Source organism: Bos taurus, chromosome 11 (genome assembly GCF_002263795.3).
Source record: "Bos taurus isolate L1 Dominette 01449 registration number 42190680 breed Hereford chromosome 11, ARS-UCD2.0, whole genome shotgun sequence".
In the NCBI taxonomy this organism is placed as follows: Eukaryota; Metazoa; Chordata; class Mammalia; order Artiodactyla; family Bovidae; genus Bos; species Bos taurus.
The window spans coordinates 33,392,479-33,414,009 of NC_037338.1; the positions used below are offsets into that span (position 1 = coordinate 33,392,479).

Consider the following 21,531-nt stretch of genomic DNA (forward strand, 5'->3'; position numbering starts at 1 on the left):
TACCTTGGTTTAAGGCAGATTACCACATACTTCCTGACTCTTAGTAAATTATTATTAATTTAAATGCTATCTCTAGGTCCAAAGTGTCGAGAGACTTACCAAGTCACCCTAATAATATCCCCCTTCCTCCACTAAGCTTCATTTACTCTCTAATAATTATCACTCTCATAACTTTCATGTAATTTCTACCTCTCCAAAACACAGCCAGGAAGGGAATTCAAGGACAGGAAGAAATTATTATTTTTTCTTCATTGTATAATCTCTTTTAATGAAGAAAAGCAATTAAGTAAAGCAAGTCAAAAGCAAGCTGAGCTTTTTCTTACTGAGCCATCTAGAACAAAAAGCTTATCTGATTTATGCTAAAACTAGCTCATTTTAACAGAATCTTAATACTCTAATCAAAGAAGTTTTAAAAAAAATAAATGAAAAAATTTTGCCTTTGTTATTCAGAGGCAAAAACGATGACAATTATTTCCTGTTTAGCATTCTTAGGCTCACTTCACATCTGATATTTTTTTGAATGAACAGTAATACAAATCACTATAAAACAAAATGTAATGGGTGTACCACACACACACACACACACACAGATTAATTTTGCCGACAAAGGTCCATCTAGTCAAAGCTATGGTTTTTCCAATAGTCATGTATGGATGTGAAAGTTGGACTATAAAGAAAGGTGAGCACAAAAAATTGATGCTTTTGAACTGTGGTGTTGGAGAAGATTCTTGAGAGTCCCTTGGACTGCAAGGAGATCCAACCAGTCAATCCTAAAGGAAATCAGTCCTGAATATTCTTTGGAAGGACTGATGCTGAAGCTGAAACTCCAATACTTTGGCCACCTGATGCAAAGTACTGACTTCTTGGAAAAGACGTGGATGCTGGGAAACACTGAAGGCAGAAGGAGAGGGACGACAGAGAATAAGCTGGTTGGATGGCATCACCAACTCGATGGACATGTGTTTGGGCAAGCTCCGGGAGCTGGTGAAGGACAGGGAATTTGGCATGCCGAAGTTGATGGGGTCACAAAGAGTCGGGCACGACTGAGTGACTGAACTGACTCACACACACACACACACGCACGTGCGTGCGCGCGCGCACACACATTCCAATTTCTTCTCTCTCCTTCCCTTCCTTTGCTCAACATCTGTGAACTGTTTTAAACCTGTACTTTAAAATACATATAAAAAGGGCAAATGTGTTTGACCATTTTTAAGAAAAATCTTTCCTTCATGTAGTTTTTTAAGTTATCTTTTGCTGTCTCTGAAAATTAACTTCATTTAAATCATCTATCTGTAATACATCCAATATTCTACTACACGTCCATGACTGAGTGTTTACCCTGCTCTAGAAATACACACTTTATTCATAGTCATACATGTGATTCTCATAACTGAGGTAAATTTTATTGTTTCCATTTTACAGATGAGGAAAATGAAGTTATAAGTCAAATAAATTCCCCAAGTCATAGAGTAGGAGATAGCAAGTCTAGGGTCTAAATGTAGGTCTACTCAATTCCTCTCTCTATGATTTTTGGTTTTTGCTTTGCAACAAGGTTTACTGAGTATCTACCAACCAAGCTCTATCCTCAATACAAAACTGAAATAACAAAACATCTGCCTTCAAGGATTTCACATTCTAATTGCAATTATTGACAAATTAGTGAATACAAATCAGCAGGAAAATTTCATAATAAAAATAAATATTAGGTGCAACAATGGTCCTTAGGACTGAATAAATCCACTATGCCACGTTTGGGATAGGAGGGATAGTATATACAATGACCGAATGTATGCTGCTAGTGTAGCTAATCTTTGGACAAGAAATAAGATTCTTTCCTTGAGTGGATTCTGCTTCTTCCTTGACTCCAGGCAACTGCCAAGCCAGTGTGCCTAGATCATACTAAGGTCCACTCAAAGACTGGACAATCCCATCTGATATGTTTCATTCACATTAAAAAGTATTTGTCTAGTGGTCTATGGTCCCATTTCATGAGACCCCTTTTTAAGAACAAATAAATTAGTTAAAAAACTATGCAGCACCTTCAAATACTGTATTTTTTTTTAAACTTTTAAACAAGACAGGCCTACTGAAAGAGCCATCTTTGGCAAGGAAAAAAATTGTGGCTCCCCCTCAAATCACATGATATATGTACCCATGGATATACAGAGCTTTCCTAACTTCTGAAGCTGTGTTCCCAGGCTGCTGCCATTATTCTTGCACACCTTCCTACCTATGGAAATAATATCTTGCTGTCACACATGATCATCTCCTCTTGCCTCCATCCCTCTGGAGCTTGGCTTTCTCACCTTCAGCACTCCTCTCAGTTTTGTTTGTGCTCACATCATGCCTTAATCACTTTCTTTTATAGATTTTTTTTAAATCTAATAATTTATTTCCCTTAATTTCTATGCCTGGGTCTGTCATTCCTTAAATATTTCAGAACACTACCTCTTCTTTTTTAATAGACTCCGGAGACCAAATTTCTACCCTCTAAAGTATAACCTTTGTAGAAATTATATATTCCTGTTTTATTTAACACCTCTTTCACCACAATCTTCAGTAAAAAGAGAAGAAAGTCATTATAATCAATTTTTCCATTGTCTAGAAATATGTTTGAGGCCTTTTCTTTTTTAAAATGTGAACTCGGCATTTGTTGTTTGGCTTTTCCTTTGTCTGCATTACTTTATCATGGTCCATTATGGACAATGATCCTAAAATATATTACAAAGTATCCATGGGTGGGCATCATATCAAAAGTTTAAATGTTCCCATGTATTCAATTTGTATCTTTTTTTCTCTTTTTTAAAAGCAGGTATTTGAACTCTACACAATGAAAGTTTTAATGACATGTACCACAAGGTTGGAAAGAGCCCAGTGACATCTTTACTTGTGTGAAAACCAATTGTTTAATTTCAAGGATAAAGAGTAGGCCCAACTGAATAACCATATCTCCTCTGCTAGTCCTTTCATAATGGACCAAGGCCTAACTTCTCTTAAAGCAAGATAATAATATTTTTATTAGTAAGGAAAATCTTTCAACACAGAAATAATATAAATTGAATAGACTACGGCACAGTGGCCCTGCGGGGGGTCGGGGGGAAGGAAAGAAAAAAACAACAAAAGAAAAACAACCTTCATCACTCACTATGACGATCAAGAATCAGCTTATATAAAGGACAAAAGCCATTTAGCTGAGTTGGTAACATTGCACATAATGGCTCTGCTTTAGCAGCTTTCTGGACACTTGAAAAGGGGCTTTTTAAGGTACAAGATCATAATCTACCATAGACCTACTGATTAAAATTATCAGATAGGTTCCTTGAAAATGTATATATTTTAAAAATATGCTTCAGATGATTGGGGGTGGGCAGCAGGGATGGGAGATGGGGGAGAGCTAGGCAGCCAACCTGAGAACCCCTGGCTCAGAACAATGGTAACAAGGTCAAGGTTTGTAATGGTGTTTCAAAGACTGCTCAGATGTTCTAACAGGGAAGTAGGCTACTTGACCAGCCTTAAGCATTCTTCTAACTAGGGAATGACAGATTTGAAGTAGTTGAAGAATAGAGGTTCAGTGGTTTGGCCTAAGAGGTCACGACATTACACCTTACAATAAGAGGGCAAATGAGCACCCAAAGTGGCTCACCTGCATTAGTCCAAGTTTTGGCTTTCATCTGAGCCAACTGGCTTCTCTCTTTCCACTGCACTGAATGACTCTTAATTTTACCCAGTCCTCTCACAAAGAATGTCACTGGACACAGCAAGTACAGATGGATCAGTGCAAATACAACCACACTGCCAGGGAAGGAATTTGAATTCTATGCCCTGTGACTGCTGGTCAGATAATGCATTCTTTTATTTAAATAAATAATCATTGGAAAGACAGTTACAACAAAGCATCATGTAATTCTTTTAAGTCAGGATGGCATTAAAAATGTCTGCTCACTAAGCTAAGCAGGAATTTCTGGCGTATTTTGCCACCAGCCATCTGCAAAAAACTTATGGTTAGCTTGTGAATGAGGATTTCCCTGTGAACTAAATCACAATTGGCCAATTGAGGGATTTCCATCCCTCTGGCAGCACTTTAGCCCAATCTAAATTTGATTGTTTCCTTGAATGGAGTTATTTAATTTTCTCCAAATGTCTACTGACTTTATAATGCCAAGTCCAGAAGATGAAATGGAAAACTGGGTCAGGTGACCAGGTAATCCAGGCCAAAAAATAAATATTGCTTAGAAATTTCATATAACATGAGTCATTTTACTATCTCAATAGCCTAATTTTCTGGTCTGTATCTGGGTTATGTAATAAAATAAAATTCTGTAGGGTGAAAGAAATTACTATCCTTATTTCATATCTCTGGTAATAATATGCCTGCACTTTTTTTACATTAAAAATTATTGGAGATTACCTCAGCTGCTACAAATCTGAATGAGCTATCATGTCATCATCAGTTCAGTTCAGTTGCTCAGTCATATTCCAACTCTTTGCGACCCCATGAATTGCAGCACACCAGGCCTCCCTGTCCATCACCAACTCCCAGAGTTCACCCAAACTCATGTCCATCGAGGCGGTGATGCCATCCAGCCATCTCATCCTCTGTCGTCCCCTTCTCCTCCTGCCCCCAATCCCTCCCAGCATCAGAGCCTTTCCAGTGAGTCAACTCTTCGCATGAGGTGGCCAAAGTACTGGAGTTTCAGCTTTAGCATCATTCCTTCCAAAGAACACACAGGGCTGATCTTCTTTAACATGGACTGGTTGGATCTCCCTGCAGTCCAAGGGACTCTCAAGAGTCTTCTCCAACACCACAGTTCAAAAGCATCAATTCTTTGGCGCTCAGCTTTCTTCACAGTCCAACTCTCACATCCATACATGACTACTGGAAAAACCATAGCCTTGACTAGATGGACCTTTGTTGGCAAAGTAATGTCTCTGCTTTTTAATATGCTATCTAGGTTGGTCATAATTTTCCTTCTAAGGAGTAAGCATCTTTTAATTTCATGGCTGCAGTCACCATCTGCAGTGATTTTGGAGCCCAAAAAAATAAAGTCTGACACTGTTTCCACTGTTTCCCCATCTATTTCCCATGAAGTGATGGGACCAGATGTCATCATAGGTACAGGCAAACAAGCCAGGAGGAAAAGTTAAAACTGCATTTAGCAGAGTACACATGTTATATAAGTGGATATAACTTGAATGTGTAAAGATGTGTTCTGAAAAGTGGTAACTATTATTATCCTTGTGTTTATGTCTTAATGTCCAACATCTCTAAATTATCCATCTGAAAAGCTATGTCTATATACCATAAGCCACAGCCCCACATACAGAAAAATCTCTGGTGATTAAAGCAATAATGACTAAGACTGAATGAAACTACTTTCATTCTTTCTAGAGAGAATTCTCTCCCCACCCGCTTTTTCTCTCCCCCTATTTCACTCCAAACCCTATTTTCAACAAAAGGACACATAGTAAGGCACTCATTTTAAGGAAAATGCGGCCTTCAGCACTGCAGTTTTCTTGTTGATTTTTAATTCAGAGATTTCCTACCACTGCAATTCTTCAAGGCTCCACAATTTAGGACAGGTGGCTGCAGATCTAGACCACTTGATAAATCATCTAGTTGAACATATGATCATTTATCCACAGGTTGGGAAAAAGTCAAAGGCCCTTTGGGTGTACATAGCTGTTTGAGGGCCTGAGAAAAATGAATCTTTCAATATTAGAAGCACTAGATAAGTCACATGAATGGAAAGTACAAGGGGACCCATTTCATTCTTTGAAACTTCTGTCACAAACTGCCAAAAGGTAATTACTGAAAGTCACAATGATTCATGCCACTTAGAAGCTAAACTTGTAGGAGCCTCTTCCTCTTACTGATATACACAGAGATATACAAAGATGAATTTTTAGCCCTTTCTTGAAACATTCATTTAATATTCCTTTAATAATCCCTGATTACTAGAGGAATTTTAAAGACTTGATCATTAGTGGTTAATGGAGAGGTTTTCAAATTCCTTCCAAATTCTGTGACTCCACCTGCATACATTGGGCAGAGAACAAAGATGATCCAATGGGTCATCTGAGTCCTTCTCAAAAGGAGAAAAATCCTGGTTTTACTGATCTTCTTTTTCCTTTATTATAATATTTATCTTGAAGCAAAAAGGAAAAAATAAATTTGAAAGTAAAGGTATTATGGGAAAGAAAAAAAAGGATCCAAAATAAAATCTTAAAGAAATTCCATAAACTTGTTTATAATCAGTCAGCCAGTCATTAAACATGTATTATTGAATACATACTTGTGCCAGTCCCTGTTCTGGGGCTCTAGAGATATAGAAGGGCAGAGATCTCTGCTGTCTTATATTCTTGCTGAAGTAAACCAGACGATAAACAGTAAGCAAAATAAACGCTAAAATTTTAAAGCGTGTTAAAAGATAATTGTTACGGGAGATAAACTGACTAGAGTAAGAGAGTTCAGGAAAGGGGCAAATCATAGTATTAAATTTGATTGTCAAAACAAGTCTCTTGAGACTCAGGTGCCATTTGAGCAAAATCTTGAAGGATGTGAAGGTATAGGCAATTATTTAAGTATCTCAAGGTAATTATGTTATTTTTCCCTCAAAGATACCTATCAAAGAAGAGAAAGCCCTAATTAGCTTGTCTTTGAAAATTTGGTCTTCAGGTGACTAAGTAGTATAAACTCAAATCATATATCACTCTGTTAAGTCATTAATGAGGCTAAACATTAATTCATAAAAAATTTTTCTCTAGGAGGTACTTCCAGTCCACAAGAAAATATTTCTTTCTGCCCCCTTCAGCTCATTAATTTGCATTTAAAGAACAGCATATAAAGAAACTAGAATTCCTAGTTTTGTTCAAAGGGAAGACAATCTATTTCAACTTCATCATTATATGTGAGAGAAATGTGAAAATGTAAAAGAGAAATAGGGATATCTAAATATGGTTGAGTAGAATTAATCTTTCATGCTTAATTGTGTCACTATTCTCTGTAGTATGAGCCATCAGGACACGGATGTCTAGTTATTTATAACTTAATCATAGAATCATGAAAAATAGGGTATTTATAGGATAGGCAGATTTTGAGACTAATAACATCTTAAAATCCTGGGCATATTACAGATTAGTTTTCAGATTCACTTAATCTAAGTGTGTACAGTATGTTTTAGCATCACCATTGATAGAAACCATCTTTTACTTACTTTTGCATTTTGTCATGAAACAGCATACTGGAGAATGGAGTATTTTTATTAGCTAATAATACAGATCCTAAGATTTAGACATGTGAGGCTGAATTATTTGCCCAGGGTCAGTAAAAAGCAAATGCAGGATTTGAACAGGTCTTATGACTGTGGTACTTACGTATCACACTACACTGGTCCTTTGTTATAAGATAGAGTTTTACTCCCCTAAAATGAAATCTTCAAAATGAGAAACAATAGAATCTTTTTTTTTCTTTTCTGTTTTTTTTAAATTTATTTATTTTAATTGGAGGTTAATTACTTTACACTATTGTATTGGTTTGCCATACATCAACATGAATCCGCCACGGGTGTACACGTGTTCCCAATCCTGAACCCCCCTCCCACCTCCCTCCCTGTACCATCCCTCTGGGTCATCCCTGTGCACCAGCCCCAGGCATCCTGTATCCTGCATTGAACCTGGACTGGCGATTCGTTTCTTATATATTACACATGTTTCAATGCCATTCTCCCAAATCAACAATAGCATCTTATATAATACTTTATGATGAGTTTCCTTCATACTATCTCTAACTTTATTTTTCAAATAAGAAGATAGAATCCTGTTTCATGATTATTAGTGTTTAAGTGGAGCAAAGTCTTAAGGTCTTCTTAGAGTTGATAAGTCTGTATCAGTTATTTTAGCCAAAATTTCCAGTGTTTTGCCTATCACAATAAGCAATGTCTCCTATTATATGTTACAAATAAAATAGTGTCAACAATTTGTAAAGATTATCTGAAAAGTTGTTTTCTGCTACAAAGTTCTGATTCTAGTTGAAGATTCAAGTCCCTTTAGTATATGAGCTAATGAGTATCCTGGGTAATTTACAGTATTCTTTAAAACCACTGGCCAAGACAAGTTAAGAAATATCTTCTTACCAGCCTAAAGATTTTGATTTTTTAAACCTACATTAATTTAGGCTTCCTTCATAGCTCAGTTGGTAAAGAATCCACCTGCAATGCAGGAGACCCCGGTTCTATTCCTGGGTGGGAAGATCCGTTGGAGAATGGATAGGCTACCCATTCCAGTATTCTTGGGTTCCCTTGTGGCTCAGCTGATAAAGAATCCACCTACAATGTGGAAGACCTGGGTTCAATTCCTGGGTTAGGAAGATCCCCTGGAGAAGGGAAAGGCTACCCACTCCAGTATTCTGGCCTGGAGAATTCCCTGGACTAAGTCCATGGGGTCACAAAGAATCAGACATGACAGAGAGACTTTCACTTCACTTCAGATTAACAAAAATACATTTCAACATGGATAAATAAGATGAAATCATTATTTTGGAAAAGAAATGATCCTTTTAATATTCAATATGATATAAAATAATTTTTTTGCTATTTATGATCTATTTCAGTAAAGGATCTAAAGTTATATTTATACTACCTCATTCTTTAAACTGTGAAGAATCCTTTCTGTGCTCTTCAATGAGGATTAATTAATCCACTACAAGCTTAACAAAATCCTTATTTAGTTTACCAGTTATTCAATATCATAATTGTGTATGTAAATGGGAAACTTCTCATCACAGAACCAAGAGTGAAGATACAAAAAAGGTGCTGGGGCTTTTCTTACTAAAAACATAATGATAAAAACCATTAAATTGCAGCAAGAGGTAATACAGAAATATTTACTCTTCCAGTAGCTCTTCTTCATTGTGCTCAGAACTGACAGGCAGGTAGGCTAAAGAAGACTACAATATAAATACCAAATTTTAAACAGTCATGTAGCCTTCTAAGTATATTACATTAGTGAAGTAGACATTTAATATCTTATTTCATGAAGCGAAATTCTGGTCTTTCCATGTTCTGTGGCTGAGGAGCTTCTAATACTGCAACAATAGAAGTCACAATAGATAAACAGAAATAAATTATGCCTCGGTTGCAAATGAACCACATGTAAGCATTTCAATACAGTTAAGATTCTGTCAACACTCAAAAATGCTTCTGAGCAATGAAGAATAGTTGATATTTTGAAGCTAAATGAGGAGACATGACTTCAGAAGCCATACAAAAGAAGAGAGATATGATATTTTCAAAACTAAATTAGTTCTATATCAGATATCACAGTAAAATGTATTTCCGAGTTATAAAACAAACAGGCATCATGACGTTGGTGACTGGAAACTGCACTTCACAGACAAATTAGTCACAAACAAAGATGATAGTTGAAACAAAAATTATGGAAACAGAAGAAGATGTATAATACTACTAAATATGTTATTTTCTCTAAGTATTAATAATATCAAGTCTATTTCAAGAATAGATAGAATATTAGTTGTGGCTTGACATTACAGATAAAATTTTAAATACATAATCTTTGATACTGCTTATCAATTAGGTGACTGGAACTAACTATATATAGATATTAACAGAATTGGTTATGAGAAAAATCTGTATTTTCTTTACAGTTATTCGATTTTAAGATCTTCATTTTCACTAACAATGAAATTTAGGAACTTTTAAAATGTGTAGTTACATGCTTGATAGTTGTAATACCTTGGCTTTCTAGTAACATGAGAAACACAGATAATCAAACAATAAACATTTGAAAGAGTCAAATGGAAACTTATTTTGCAAATACAGTGCAGGATTTACAAATGAAAGGAATAGCAAATATGCTCATATCACATTAAGACATATCACAGATACGACAAATTCTGGCTTGTTTGAAAGTTTGCAATGCTAACCCAATTGAAACCCAATTTAAACACAGGTCTTATGGTACATCACAATTGATACAGGTTAAAAAAAAAAGAACTCAGAACTCATGGAAACTAATTAGTTAGTTAAACACTATATGTGAATTTCAGGAAATGTCCTGTGTTGCTATCACATGAATAGTGAAAGTTAGAAAATACAGCTTTATTATTTGCCACTGTGACAGTGAATCACATTAAAAATTTTGAAAACCTACAAACACAAAAACACACAGACTTTTTACTTCCTTACAGGACCATTGCTGTTCACCGGCTAAGACATATTAAAGTGATACCAGAATGATATTTTATTAGAAAGAAATACTGTAGCTTTGAAAAAGGATATGATCGGAAACAAAAGAAGTGTAGAGATAGCATTCAATATAATCTATTGCTACAATTTTTTCTAGTTATTTTTACAAGTTTCCTTTTACTTTTCCACCCTCTACTATGCCCACCACAAACCCTCCATCTCCTCCTCTATATCTACCTTTTCCAATACACCCCCAACACACACATACTTAAATCATGAGAATGGCAAGTTCAAGATACAGTAAGAAAGACAGTCTGGAAATACAATGGTCAAAAAGAAAGTCAAGCTTCCTGCTCTCATGGAGCTTACATTCTACTAGGAAAAGTTGACATTAAATATATAATCATTCACATAAATATATACAGTTATAATAATTGTTATGATGTAAAATATATGCTTTTGATCATCATTTAATGGACAATTATTAACCTATGCTTCTCAGCTATTTAACCAGTCAATGACGGCTGGATTTGCAGTATAACTTTATTTGACATTTTCTGATTTAAATGGTCATTCATTTTTCTCAAACATTAGAGTAAAATATAATCAATTGTTAGAATGAAGTGACCAGTTTAAACATATATAGAAGAAAACAAGCAAAAAACTGCCTTCCCAGACAAATAGAGAAATCTAGATTCTCAAATAAAGTTAATATTGTCAATAGTCCTAACAATAGCAGCAAATTTCAAACCTAGAAAGAAAGCAAACACAGTGTCACAAAGACTGCTTGAATCTATCTAACCACAACCAATGGGAGTTTGGTTGGCCCTGAATATTATCTCTCGTAGTTATCCCAAAGAAAATAAAGGTTATTCCTAACTGTAATTATTTAGAAAACATGAAAACCAATCAAAATAATCAACTCTAAAATGTGAAACAGAATGACCAAGTGAAAATATGAGTCAAGATGGTCTACAAAAAGAGTGAAAAAGTTTTTATTTCATTCATTTTGATTCTGCCAGCAAAGCAATGAGCCCTAACACGTCTCCAGCTGACTTATCTGCTTTTGTCATACAATATGATAAGGAATTCTGCAATTTTCAAACCCTGAAGAAATAATTACAGAGTTTGGAAGGATGCATACCAACTGTGTAAGGATATATAACTAAGTGATACCAGTGCTTACCTCTAGAGAGAAGCCTGGGGAGGAGGATGAAGGAGATTATCAGAAGAAATGTTCCTTTTTAAAATGTACAAAATGAAATACAATTGTCTGTCACTGGACATTTAAAAGTTCGGAAAATACCTAAGAATCCATATAAAATATACCAAAACGATAGCAATAATATTCTTGAACCCAGTTTTGCTTCTGGATTCAATAAAGGAAGATTTTAATTCACAAATGATTATTCCAGAGCACCTGAATTCACTACACCTAAAGAGAAATGTAGGGTCCAAAAAATGTTTCAGGATTAAAATTTGATGGGAAGATTTGAGAAGCATGAATTTTCAATGCAAATCTGTTATTTAAGATTAGGGTAGATTTAACACATTTTATGCACAACTAGGATTTAACATGATACAAAAGGCTACACTGTAAAGTTTCTAGACATTTTTGACTCCTCCAACAGGTGGTGCAAGGCAAGGATAGCCTCCTAAAGGAGACCCTGATTCATACTATCTTTATCTTTTCTGAATGCCCATCACTGATCATACTATTTACCACTCTCCCTGCACTTCCATTTGTTTCCATGTTTTCATTCCCTATTTTATTGACATTCATTTATGATTCATCACAGTCAAGATTGGATTTTTTGTTCTAGAATGCAGATTTGTTTAATTAATTTGCAACTAATGCAGACTTACAAATCATGTTTCTCATTTTATATATATATATATATATATATATGCATATGCATATATATATAGCTTAACCAACATGTAAAGGTGATCACTGTTTTAAATACCCAAGTCCATCTCAAAGTCTTCATTTCCCATTTAACACCAAGAAGCATCCTAGCCCTATTAACAGAAAAATAATGTAAAGTAAATACCAAATTTCTGCCTGTATAGTTTTGTGCTGACTGAGAAATAAAATTTGATGAAAACTGGTAAAGCAAAAATATTTTCACACATGCCAATAGAAAACTTTTAAGACTGACATAATAAAACTGAATAAAGTGACACTCAACATTAATTACACCAAAATGAATATCAGGTAAGCATAAACATGAATTATCCCATATGTAGAGCTAAATGGTTATATAATTAGAGTATTATTTTTAAGAGTTACTTTTTCACAACATAATTGATATATATGTGTATGTATATTTAGAAAGTTGTGTATACACATGCATTCATACAAATATATGCATGCACATATACAAACACATATACATTTACTTCACTCAGCTAGTAAAACAAAATATAAATACATTTTCCTCTATGTCAGCCTGATTCCTATACTAAGGAACTTGGGGGAAAACGCCGACTTCAGAAATGGAAGGAACAGTAGTTTGGCCTCAAAAAAAAAAAAAAAAAGAAAGAATTTTAAAAAGTATCCCAAATCGTACACAAAATTTCTAAAAGAATTGATATATGTTGTCATTTTCACAGTTTCTGAAAGTGTAAAATAAGGTTAAATTATATTATTCGAAATGGCTGACCAAAATACAAACTGCAATAACATATGTTCTCTTTTTATTGGCTCAAAATACTCAAACAACATTTGTTTCTAAAGGTCTATGTTACACATTTAAAACTTTGATATCCTCTCTTACTTATTTCTACACTCATATTCTGGGCCTTTTTTAAACAGAAAAGCTACCCTGCTAGATGACACTAATGTAAAGGGAGAGAACTGTGAGCTTTGGTACCAATTCCCCTGATTAAGATTCAGAGCAAAAGAGAGATTCAGAAAATTCAAAGAAACACATGCTTGTGTTTAAAACAGCCAAAATAAAACAAAACTAGATACCAACGGCACATTCATTAATACACAGTTAAAAATGGTTAAAGGCTATGAGACATATTTATATTTACCACAACTGCATATCATCTATTTTCTTTTAATGAAAACATTAAACACAATGTGGATGGTTCTAAATGGCAAACTAAGCATGCTTTTAAATTTGGCACCAATACTGTCAAAGAATACACATGCCTGACTTACCAAGGGATGCAGAAATGTATACCTAGTTGACAATGTTCTTAAAACAAAGTTAGTACGCACAAAAGAAAGAGCAGGCTTGTCTTTGAGCCTTTGTCTTGAGCCTTTGTTTCTTTTATGACACTACCTTTTAGAGTTACCATGGAGTCAATGTGTTTATATAACATCTAGAAGACCACAGCCTGATGAGCCTGCAGCAGTTCCATTTCAATGCCGCACATGCTTTGACTTACATTCTTAGGCAGAATAGCTGGTGCAGGTGTACTCCAGAATTAAATATTTGAGGATGATATGTTTCTGGTGGCTACACTCATTATTTAACTACCATTAAATGATACTGCAAAAACTGACACTGAAACCTGTAACTAATCTTTAAATATGCTAATTATATAAGCTGCTGACATGCAAAAAAAAAAAAAAAAAACACTCTAAAGAGCAAGAAAATACAGAGGGAAACATTTTGATGGATTTTTCTTACCTTCAATTCATAAAATATTCATTACCACTCACACCTACCTCCCAGTGCCCATTACTAATGCCAAAAGGTCTAAATATATTTGCATAACTTAGACACACTGTTATTCATATAGATGATATTAAGAAGAAATAAAATAATGTAATACCTTTACTTTTACCTATGGATTTGATGAAATGGTTCCATGAAGAAAGGGTTTCCATACAAAGAGAATAAAGAGGAGAGAAACAACAATAAGAATTATGAATATATGTAAATGTACTACTCTTGAAAATTAAATATACAAGAAGGTATAAATAAGAGTTTGAAAACAAATGGAGATATAATCAATACATGTTGAGAAATCTGCCTTTTTTTAAGGCAATACGTGCAAGGAAATTAGAAAGCCCATGCTCACTTTAAAAGACTACACAAAAGGAGAGATACACAATGCCTGTAGGTAGAAAAAGTATTGATTTTGTAGAACACTATACTCAGCATTCAAGAAGCCAGAAGCCAAAGATGTCTGCATATGTTCCCAAACTGCCATGCATGGGTGAAAAATGGACTCTTTTTGGTGCAGTACATTAAACCAAGTATCTTCTTTCATATATTAATGGTTCTCTGATTTTCTTTACTATAACTACCTTTAGCTGCATATGCTGATAAATGTATGGAAACTTTCAATTACAAGTTCTTATGTCTCATTTATTTGCAGACATAGTGCAAGAATGAAGGAAAATAAAAGTCAAAGGAGCAAACCAATACCAAACCAACAAATAAAGGGGAGAAAAACACATGAAAAAATGTGAACAAAGGTATGCATTTTATTTGCAGCCAGATAACTTGCAAGCATTTGCCCATCCTTTGCAGCAATGGTTTGAAAGCAGCTAGAGAACAAGAAAACACTGAAAGCAGAGTGGAAAAGGAACAGAGCCCATACCTTGGTCGCCCATCATCAGGTGCGCCAGACCTTGAAGGGAAACAAGAGCACAGTCAGCAATAAACAAGGGAGCACGGGAAGGCAGGGTTGTCACAGTGACAAAAATGTTCAGTGACAGACATCTTGTTTCCTATGAGACGTGTCTGTATCACAGAGGCAAATCAAAAGCATTCTTTCAACTCTGGGTTGGAATGCTTTGGGGCAAAGACTTATAGAACTGCAATTTAAACACTTGCATATGCTGCACTGTGTATATCTTCTATGTATCAGCTGGAGCATTCAACAGCATAAGAGCATGACTTAAAAAGCCAACCAATCCCTTAAATATTGCATCTGCCCTGCATGCCCTCTGATAAGGCTGTTTTGAACACTGCCCCCACAGGGTTTGCCTTCTTTGGTGACGAAATTATATTAAAAAAAAAAAAAAAAACCCAAGGGAATACCTGAAACATGGGCTGGGTCTGATCTTTTTCCTCTCATAAAAAATGAGACATTTCATAATTAAATGAAAAAAAGAAAAACACATCCTGAGTCATACTGAAATGATAATGCAGAAATGGCCCCTTGTCTGACACAGTTAGGAACTGAATAAGCTTGTTCAAATATAAAAGAGATCATCAGACATGCAGTTGTAAAGTTAGAACTTACTATGGAATGAGATTTTTTTTTAGAAACAATGGATGACCTTTAAACAGGCTTAAGTAATTTTCCATGGAAAACAAAATTATTTAACGTTTTACTTAAACATTACTTCAATATTAAAGTATGAGTTAACATGAGTATATTTAAGATATACTTTCATCAAGATAGTTTTCTAAAAGGACATGGAATTCCTTTTGTTTATTTAAATTATTTTTAATTCTTCCTTGACAATTTTAGATTGAAGATTACCCCTTTTCTAAAGAATACTAGTAATTTTCTTTTAAAAAGTTATTTCACTATCTATAAATATATGTTCTACTTTTCAGCATTAATTCCTAGTTCTTTATTCTAAATTTAGAAATTAAGTTACACTTCAATCCCTACATATTTCAAGAATATGGGAAAATGCTAGAGAAATAAAGCATACATACAAATTTAATAAAATGTGTATTTCATTTCCCACTGTTCAAATATATTTGAGGCTTTGAGCTAAACAGCTTTGTATATTACTTGAATCAGTATTGAAATAACCTGTATTATGTCCTTAAAATTTTAAGGGGTATTTACACATTCCTGTGGGCAGACACAATTACACATCATCATATAATTATGATATAAAAATTATTTAGCACGGTAGTTCAATGTTTCTGTAATCTAGTTTCTTTTATATTTTCTAAGAGATTTTTAAACAAAATAAAAATCACAATCAATTTAAAAAGTTTATGATTCATTGGTGACTCATGATACTTTATATGCTTAAGAGTAGCAGCTTATCTGCCCAGGTTATATAATTTTTCATTTAATTTCATTTAAAAATTACTATACATTTCCTAATAATAGTTCATAACTTTTTTGTAAAATAAATCAGGGAAATAATTCTGTGCAAGATGTAACTTTTACATTCCTCTAATGGCTTTTAATACTACCTTAGTAAGAATGGAAATTTTTAAATATGAATAACATTTGCATTGTTTGTGTTATACCCCTACCTCCAAGGCAGCTAGACTATATGGTCAAAGTGGAGTTATAAACATAGACATTAAAAATTATGATCAAATAAAGTGAAGTTGCTCAGTCGTGTCAAACTCTTTGCGATCCCATGGACTGGAACCTACCAGGCTCCTCCATCCATGGAATTTTCCAGGAAAGAGTAGTGGAGTGGGTTGCCATTCCCTTCTCCAATGATAGAATAAACTTTATTACAATAGTTTATGAGCCTATACTCTGAAAATCTTGTCAATTTTTTTCGTGAGATGTGTAAGGAGAGAGTCATACATGCTCATTAAGCTGATTTCAAAGCCCCTTTGAATGCAACTGGATTTAAAGAGAAAAGAATGAAAACATAGACCTTTTTACAGGATGATTAAGGAAATACAAGAAAAAGCCAAAAAGATACTTAAAAAAAAAAACAAAACCTTTTGAACTCAAATAACATGCATAATTATAAATGAGAATGATTTTGAACAATGTCAGTCAGACCTGTAAGGGTAATATCTTTACTAAGTGCACACTCACATGCTATTTAAATTATACTGTAGAAAAAAAGATGCCATTTACAGAAGCAACACCTGGAAAATTTTTCACTGGTGATTTCTTTTAAACTTTTAATTTGTTTTACTTAAATAATGAAACAAATGTTTGGCAACTAAGCAATTGAAAGAATCCACAAAATAATCACAAATAATATGCTGACATCTGCTACTGATCAATTTTGTATTAGCATGAATCGTTCTTTGAGATATCAAATTTTAGTAATTTTAATCTGTTACATTATATGGGGACTCTTTTTCTAGGGAATCTGAACTGCTAATGCTGTGATTATGTAAGGTGATATGACATCAATTTCCTTTTCACAATTCTTTGCACTTCCTAGTTCTTTTCATATTTTTATCCTTTACATATTAATTTTACAGCACGTGAACTAATGCATTTAAGTTCCTTAAAGGTAAGGATGTTGAAATATGAAACTAACACAACATAGAAAATCAACTATATTTTACCTTTTTTTTTAATTTAAAAAAAGATGTTGAAACATGTTTTAGTTTGTTGAATTCAACAGGAAAAATGTATAGCTTTCTCAAAATCTCTTGATAATTTTAGAATACCTTGAACAAACACCATAATTCTACTTAACAGACATAGAATATTATAAATATACTTACCAGTAATCATGCTGGAGTGCAGTATGCTTTCATTTCCATGAACCAATGGCTTATTTTTAATCTAAATTTATGCCTCTTATACTTTGTGTTTTTTTTTAAAAATCAAATCATTTGAAACTAAACCAATGGGCTAGAGATGATATAATAATGCTCAAAATTTACAAAAGAAATCATTTTGATCAAGAAAAAAAAATGGAGAATCATGCACTGGGTTCGGAAACCACAAAGATATATTTTTTTCATTTAAAATAAAAGAAGCAAGATTGTGTCATTTTTCCATGGAGAACACTGAAATAAGTATTCTAAGGTTTATATGGGATGCTGAAGTCCATCAAGGGCTGGAGTTAAGGTTGAAGGGGTTTCATACACTTGGGGCTGAAGGGAGTTGAAAGTGTGTGTTCTAGATGAAAAATGATACACAATCCAGAAATAAGCAAATACTCAGAAGTTCAACTTACCGTCTACATTCAAGATGTACTCTACTATTACTAAGAAATAAAAAGCAAATGAGAGTTGGAAAACAAAGTAGAAAGCACCCACCTTCCACATTGTTGTCTTCTGAAAGCACATGACAAGGAGGGAGAGAAAAGGAAAAACATTCATTAAGCAGCATGCAGACTAGACCTTGCCTTTGCATGTCTTTTTCATGCAAGGCACCAAACACATCATGCAAGTGCTCCATCGCTCCCATTCAAAGGGGAAAAAAACAATCACAGGAAGCAGGTTCCCTCCCACTGGCAGCATTTAAGGAATATGAGACAAAATTTCAGTAATACTGCTGGGTACTGAGCAAGGAGTTTTCAAAAGTCTTTCATTGCCCTGTGCAAAACATACATAACTCTTATATGCTGCTAGCACAGTTATCCTAGCAATTACTTCTAAAGCTTTTTTATAACAGTTCTAAAAGATTCTATTTTTAATTTTGACTTACTTGGACAAAAGAAAGTTCATGACAAGTAGTCATGAAATTTCACTTAAAGATATTCCATTCTATCAGATATGTAATCTATTTACATCATGGCCTTGAAATATTTCTAATAAATTTATTTCCTTAAAAAACATCACATAAATTTATGTACCTAAAATCTGTAATTTAGTTTATAATGTGTTCATACTTTTTCACAAATGACAATAGTGTATTGCAATTTTCAAAAATATAAAGTAGAAAAAGTAATCTTTACAAGAGAAATTCATTTGATAGCTGTTCATAAGACAAAGCTTACAATGATTTATTCACTTTGTACATCTGTTTAGGGTGTGAATATGAATGTAGTTAAGATACTGATAATATTGGGTGAAATTCCCTTGTTTGTCCATATATCTATATAATACTTAAATTTTTCATATATTAAGTATATTTCCATATGTGTATATACAAACATATATAATCAGATTTTACATGTCTTAACTACACATAATCAATGTAAGTGTATGGAATATAAAACTATTAATATCTATGAGGCAATTCAAGTACTATTTGAGACACAGGGCTTGGAATCTAGGTAAGAAATAGAAGGAAAAACTGTTTTATGGCACTAGGGTGAGAGCAATATTTTGGTACTTACGAAAAAGTTTTCAACAATAAGCATATCTATGTTGACATTTCTTGTTGTATTCTTATATTTAATTAGCTGTGCTTTTAAAAGAGGGTACATGATGAAAAGTATTTATAAAAAGTAAGATAACAGTGAATGCTGTTAAGTTGAAAGAAAAAAAATAACTGCAAATGTATCATTTTATAGGTTTCAACAAACAGCTTTTTAATAGTCAAAGTTACTAATGAACTAAAAAATCATCAACTTTGTTTAAAATATATTAAGTGGAAACTGAAATATCAACACAGCTACATTTATTGATGTGGACTTAATACATAATAGAACATGGATAAATGTAGACAATAACACCTCTACAAAGTAGTTCGTTTCCTACAGTTCATGTTAAAAGAAAAAAAAATTTTTTTAAATGACTGAAATAATTGGTATGTGACACTCATTTGCTGTTTGATTTAGGTTTCCTATCTACCAAATAAGGAATCAGAATGTATTACTTTTCAAAGGCAACTTGGATATGACATGGTCACAAACATTAAGTTTTTGTTTTATTGCTTTATATTGAGAATCATATAAAGATACAGATATTTTAATGTTTAGGATACACTTTGGTTTTATAATGATATCCTTTGAATTTCTATTTTCCACTGAAGATGCTCATTTTTCGACAAGTTTATTAAATATGTGGAGTAAAATGACAAAATCAGGGAATTTAGAGGAGAGTTACTTAGCAAATACGGTCATGAGTAGGACAGGTCCAAAAAGGGGTTTTGGTAAAGTGCTGCATGGAAGTCTAATAGAGAAAGGAAAATGAAAACAAACCAATGAAACAGGACCAGCCATGACAAAAATTTTATACATGGGCTTCGTAGGATATGAGGAAAGGAAGGTGTGCTGACAAAATTAAGGTTAGTCATTCGGTCAGCTGAAAGTGCATTCTCTTTTCACTGTTAATTAAGGCACAGGGCCACAGGCAATACCATCGATCCTGTCTAGTCATAAGGCATTTCTCTGAGTTCTTACTAATACAGAGAACTAGGCTTAACCAAAGGAACTTCTGTTATGCAAATCCAAGTCATGCCCAAAGTGTAATCAAATCCTGATGACCAAAAATAGTCTTCTCATAAGACTTAGATTTTTTTACAGAACTACTAGAGTGAAAGGAAAAGTAATGTATTAACTCGTATTTAAAGAAGAAGAAGGGACAAACCGGCTTAGAATAGACTTTCCTTGAGTTTCTATATATTTTCAGATTCAATTATAGGATTGAAAAAAAAAAAAACTTCTCTTTGTTTCATTCTATTTTACCCCTTTGGTATCCATTTGCTGGCTTTAGTTGATGTAGAATCTGTTAATCTAGAGATGATCTCTAGGTTATTTCAGAATTTGGAAGTAGCTACATATAAATGGTCAAAACTCTAGCATTTACAGTCATTATCCATGTATTTTCTTTATCCTTTTCTCTTTCTTTTCTATTTGGTTTTTGGACTAAACAAACAATATCAAGTTTAAAAAGAAAAGTTTTTCTTATAACACCAACTTTTGATTTCTCTTTGCAACCAAATACTATTTTGGTTTTGAGGAGCAACAGAAAGGTGCTAAAACTGGCATGTAAAGCTAAAGCACGTAAAGCTAAAGCAGCATATTTTCTTTAATGTAAGGCAGAAAGCACTCCATCTAGCCTCACCTGCACACACTTTCAAGTTAGGGAAAAGCTCTTGGGTTTGCAGAAAACCCTGGCTTCTCAATGCTGCTCACCTAATCCTATTGTGTCTCTAGTAATCAGCTTTACTATGATTACCATGCCATATATAAAGATCACAGTCTTTCATTTTTCTTTTGATTATGAAAATATTAAATATAAAATTATGAAAAATATAACTTAAATTTTATTTTTCTTTCAGATAAGACATGTTTCCTTCACAGATATAGAAATCAAGTAATAGAATATCAATCACATTATGAATAATGGTTGTATGCTGACATGAGGGAAGAGGCAGACTTTTAAACTGTATGCAAAATTGTATGCTTTAAAATTACTTCCAAAGAGCATCTTCATAGATGCTTTACTGCTGGTCCCCAGCTTATAAGGAAGGTTTCCCAGGTGACTCAGTGGGTAAAGAATCTGCCTGCAATGCAGGAGACGCTGGAGATGCAGGTTCAATTCCTGGGTCAGAAAGATCCCCTGGAGTGGGCATGACAGCCCACTCCAATATTCTTGCCTGGAGAATCCCATGGACAGAAGAGTCTGCCAGGCTACTGTCCATGGGGTCACAAAAAGTTGAACACAACTGAGGGGACTGAGCACCAGCTTATAAGAAGGCAAGGATGGTAACTTTATTACTACAGTCTTTGCACATAATCTTAATGGCATACTACTAGGAAAAGAAAAATGAATAAAAAAAA

At 33.9% G+C, this 21,531-nt stretch overlaps 1 protein-coding gene across 18 annotated transcripts in view; it reads right to left on the reverse strand.

The window, feature by feature from the left end:
- NRXN1 (neurexin 1) overlaps window positions 1-21,531 on the reverse strand; it is a 1,252,733-nt gene that overhangs the window by 1,117,080 nt on the left and 114,122 nt on the right. For 12 of the 18 annotated variants that reach the window (XM_059891018.1, XM_059891016.1, XM_059891017.1 and 9 more), the window contains exons 3-4: window positions 18,116-18,133; window positions 14,772-14,801 (exon numbers count right to left, since the gene is read on the reverse strand). The exons of 5 other annotated variants lie outside the window; for them this stretch is intronic. In XM_059891018.1, the coding sequence (XP_059747001.1) occupies window positions 14,772-14,801; window positions 18,116-18,133 (48 nt within the window). 18 annotated transcript variants of the gene reach the window in all.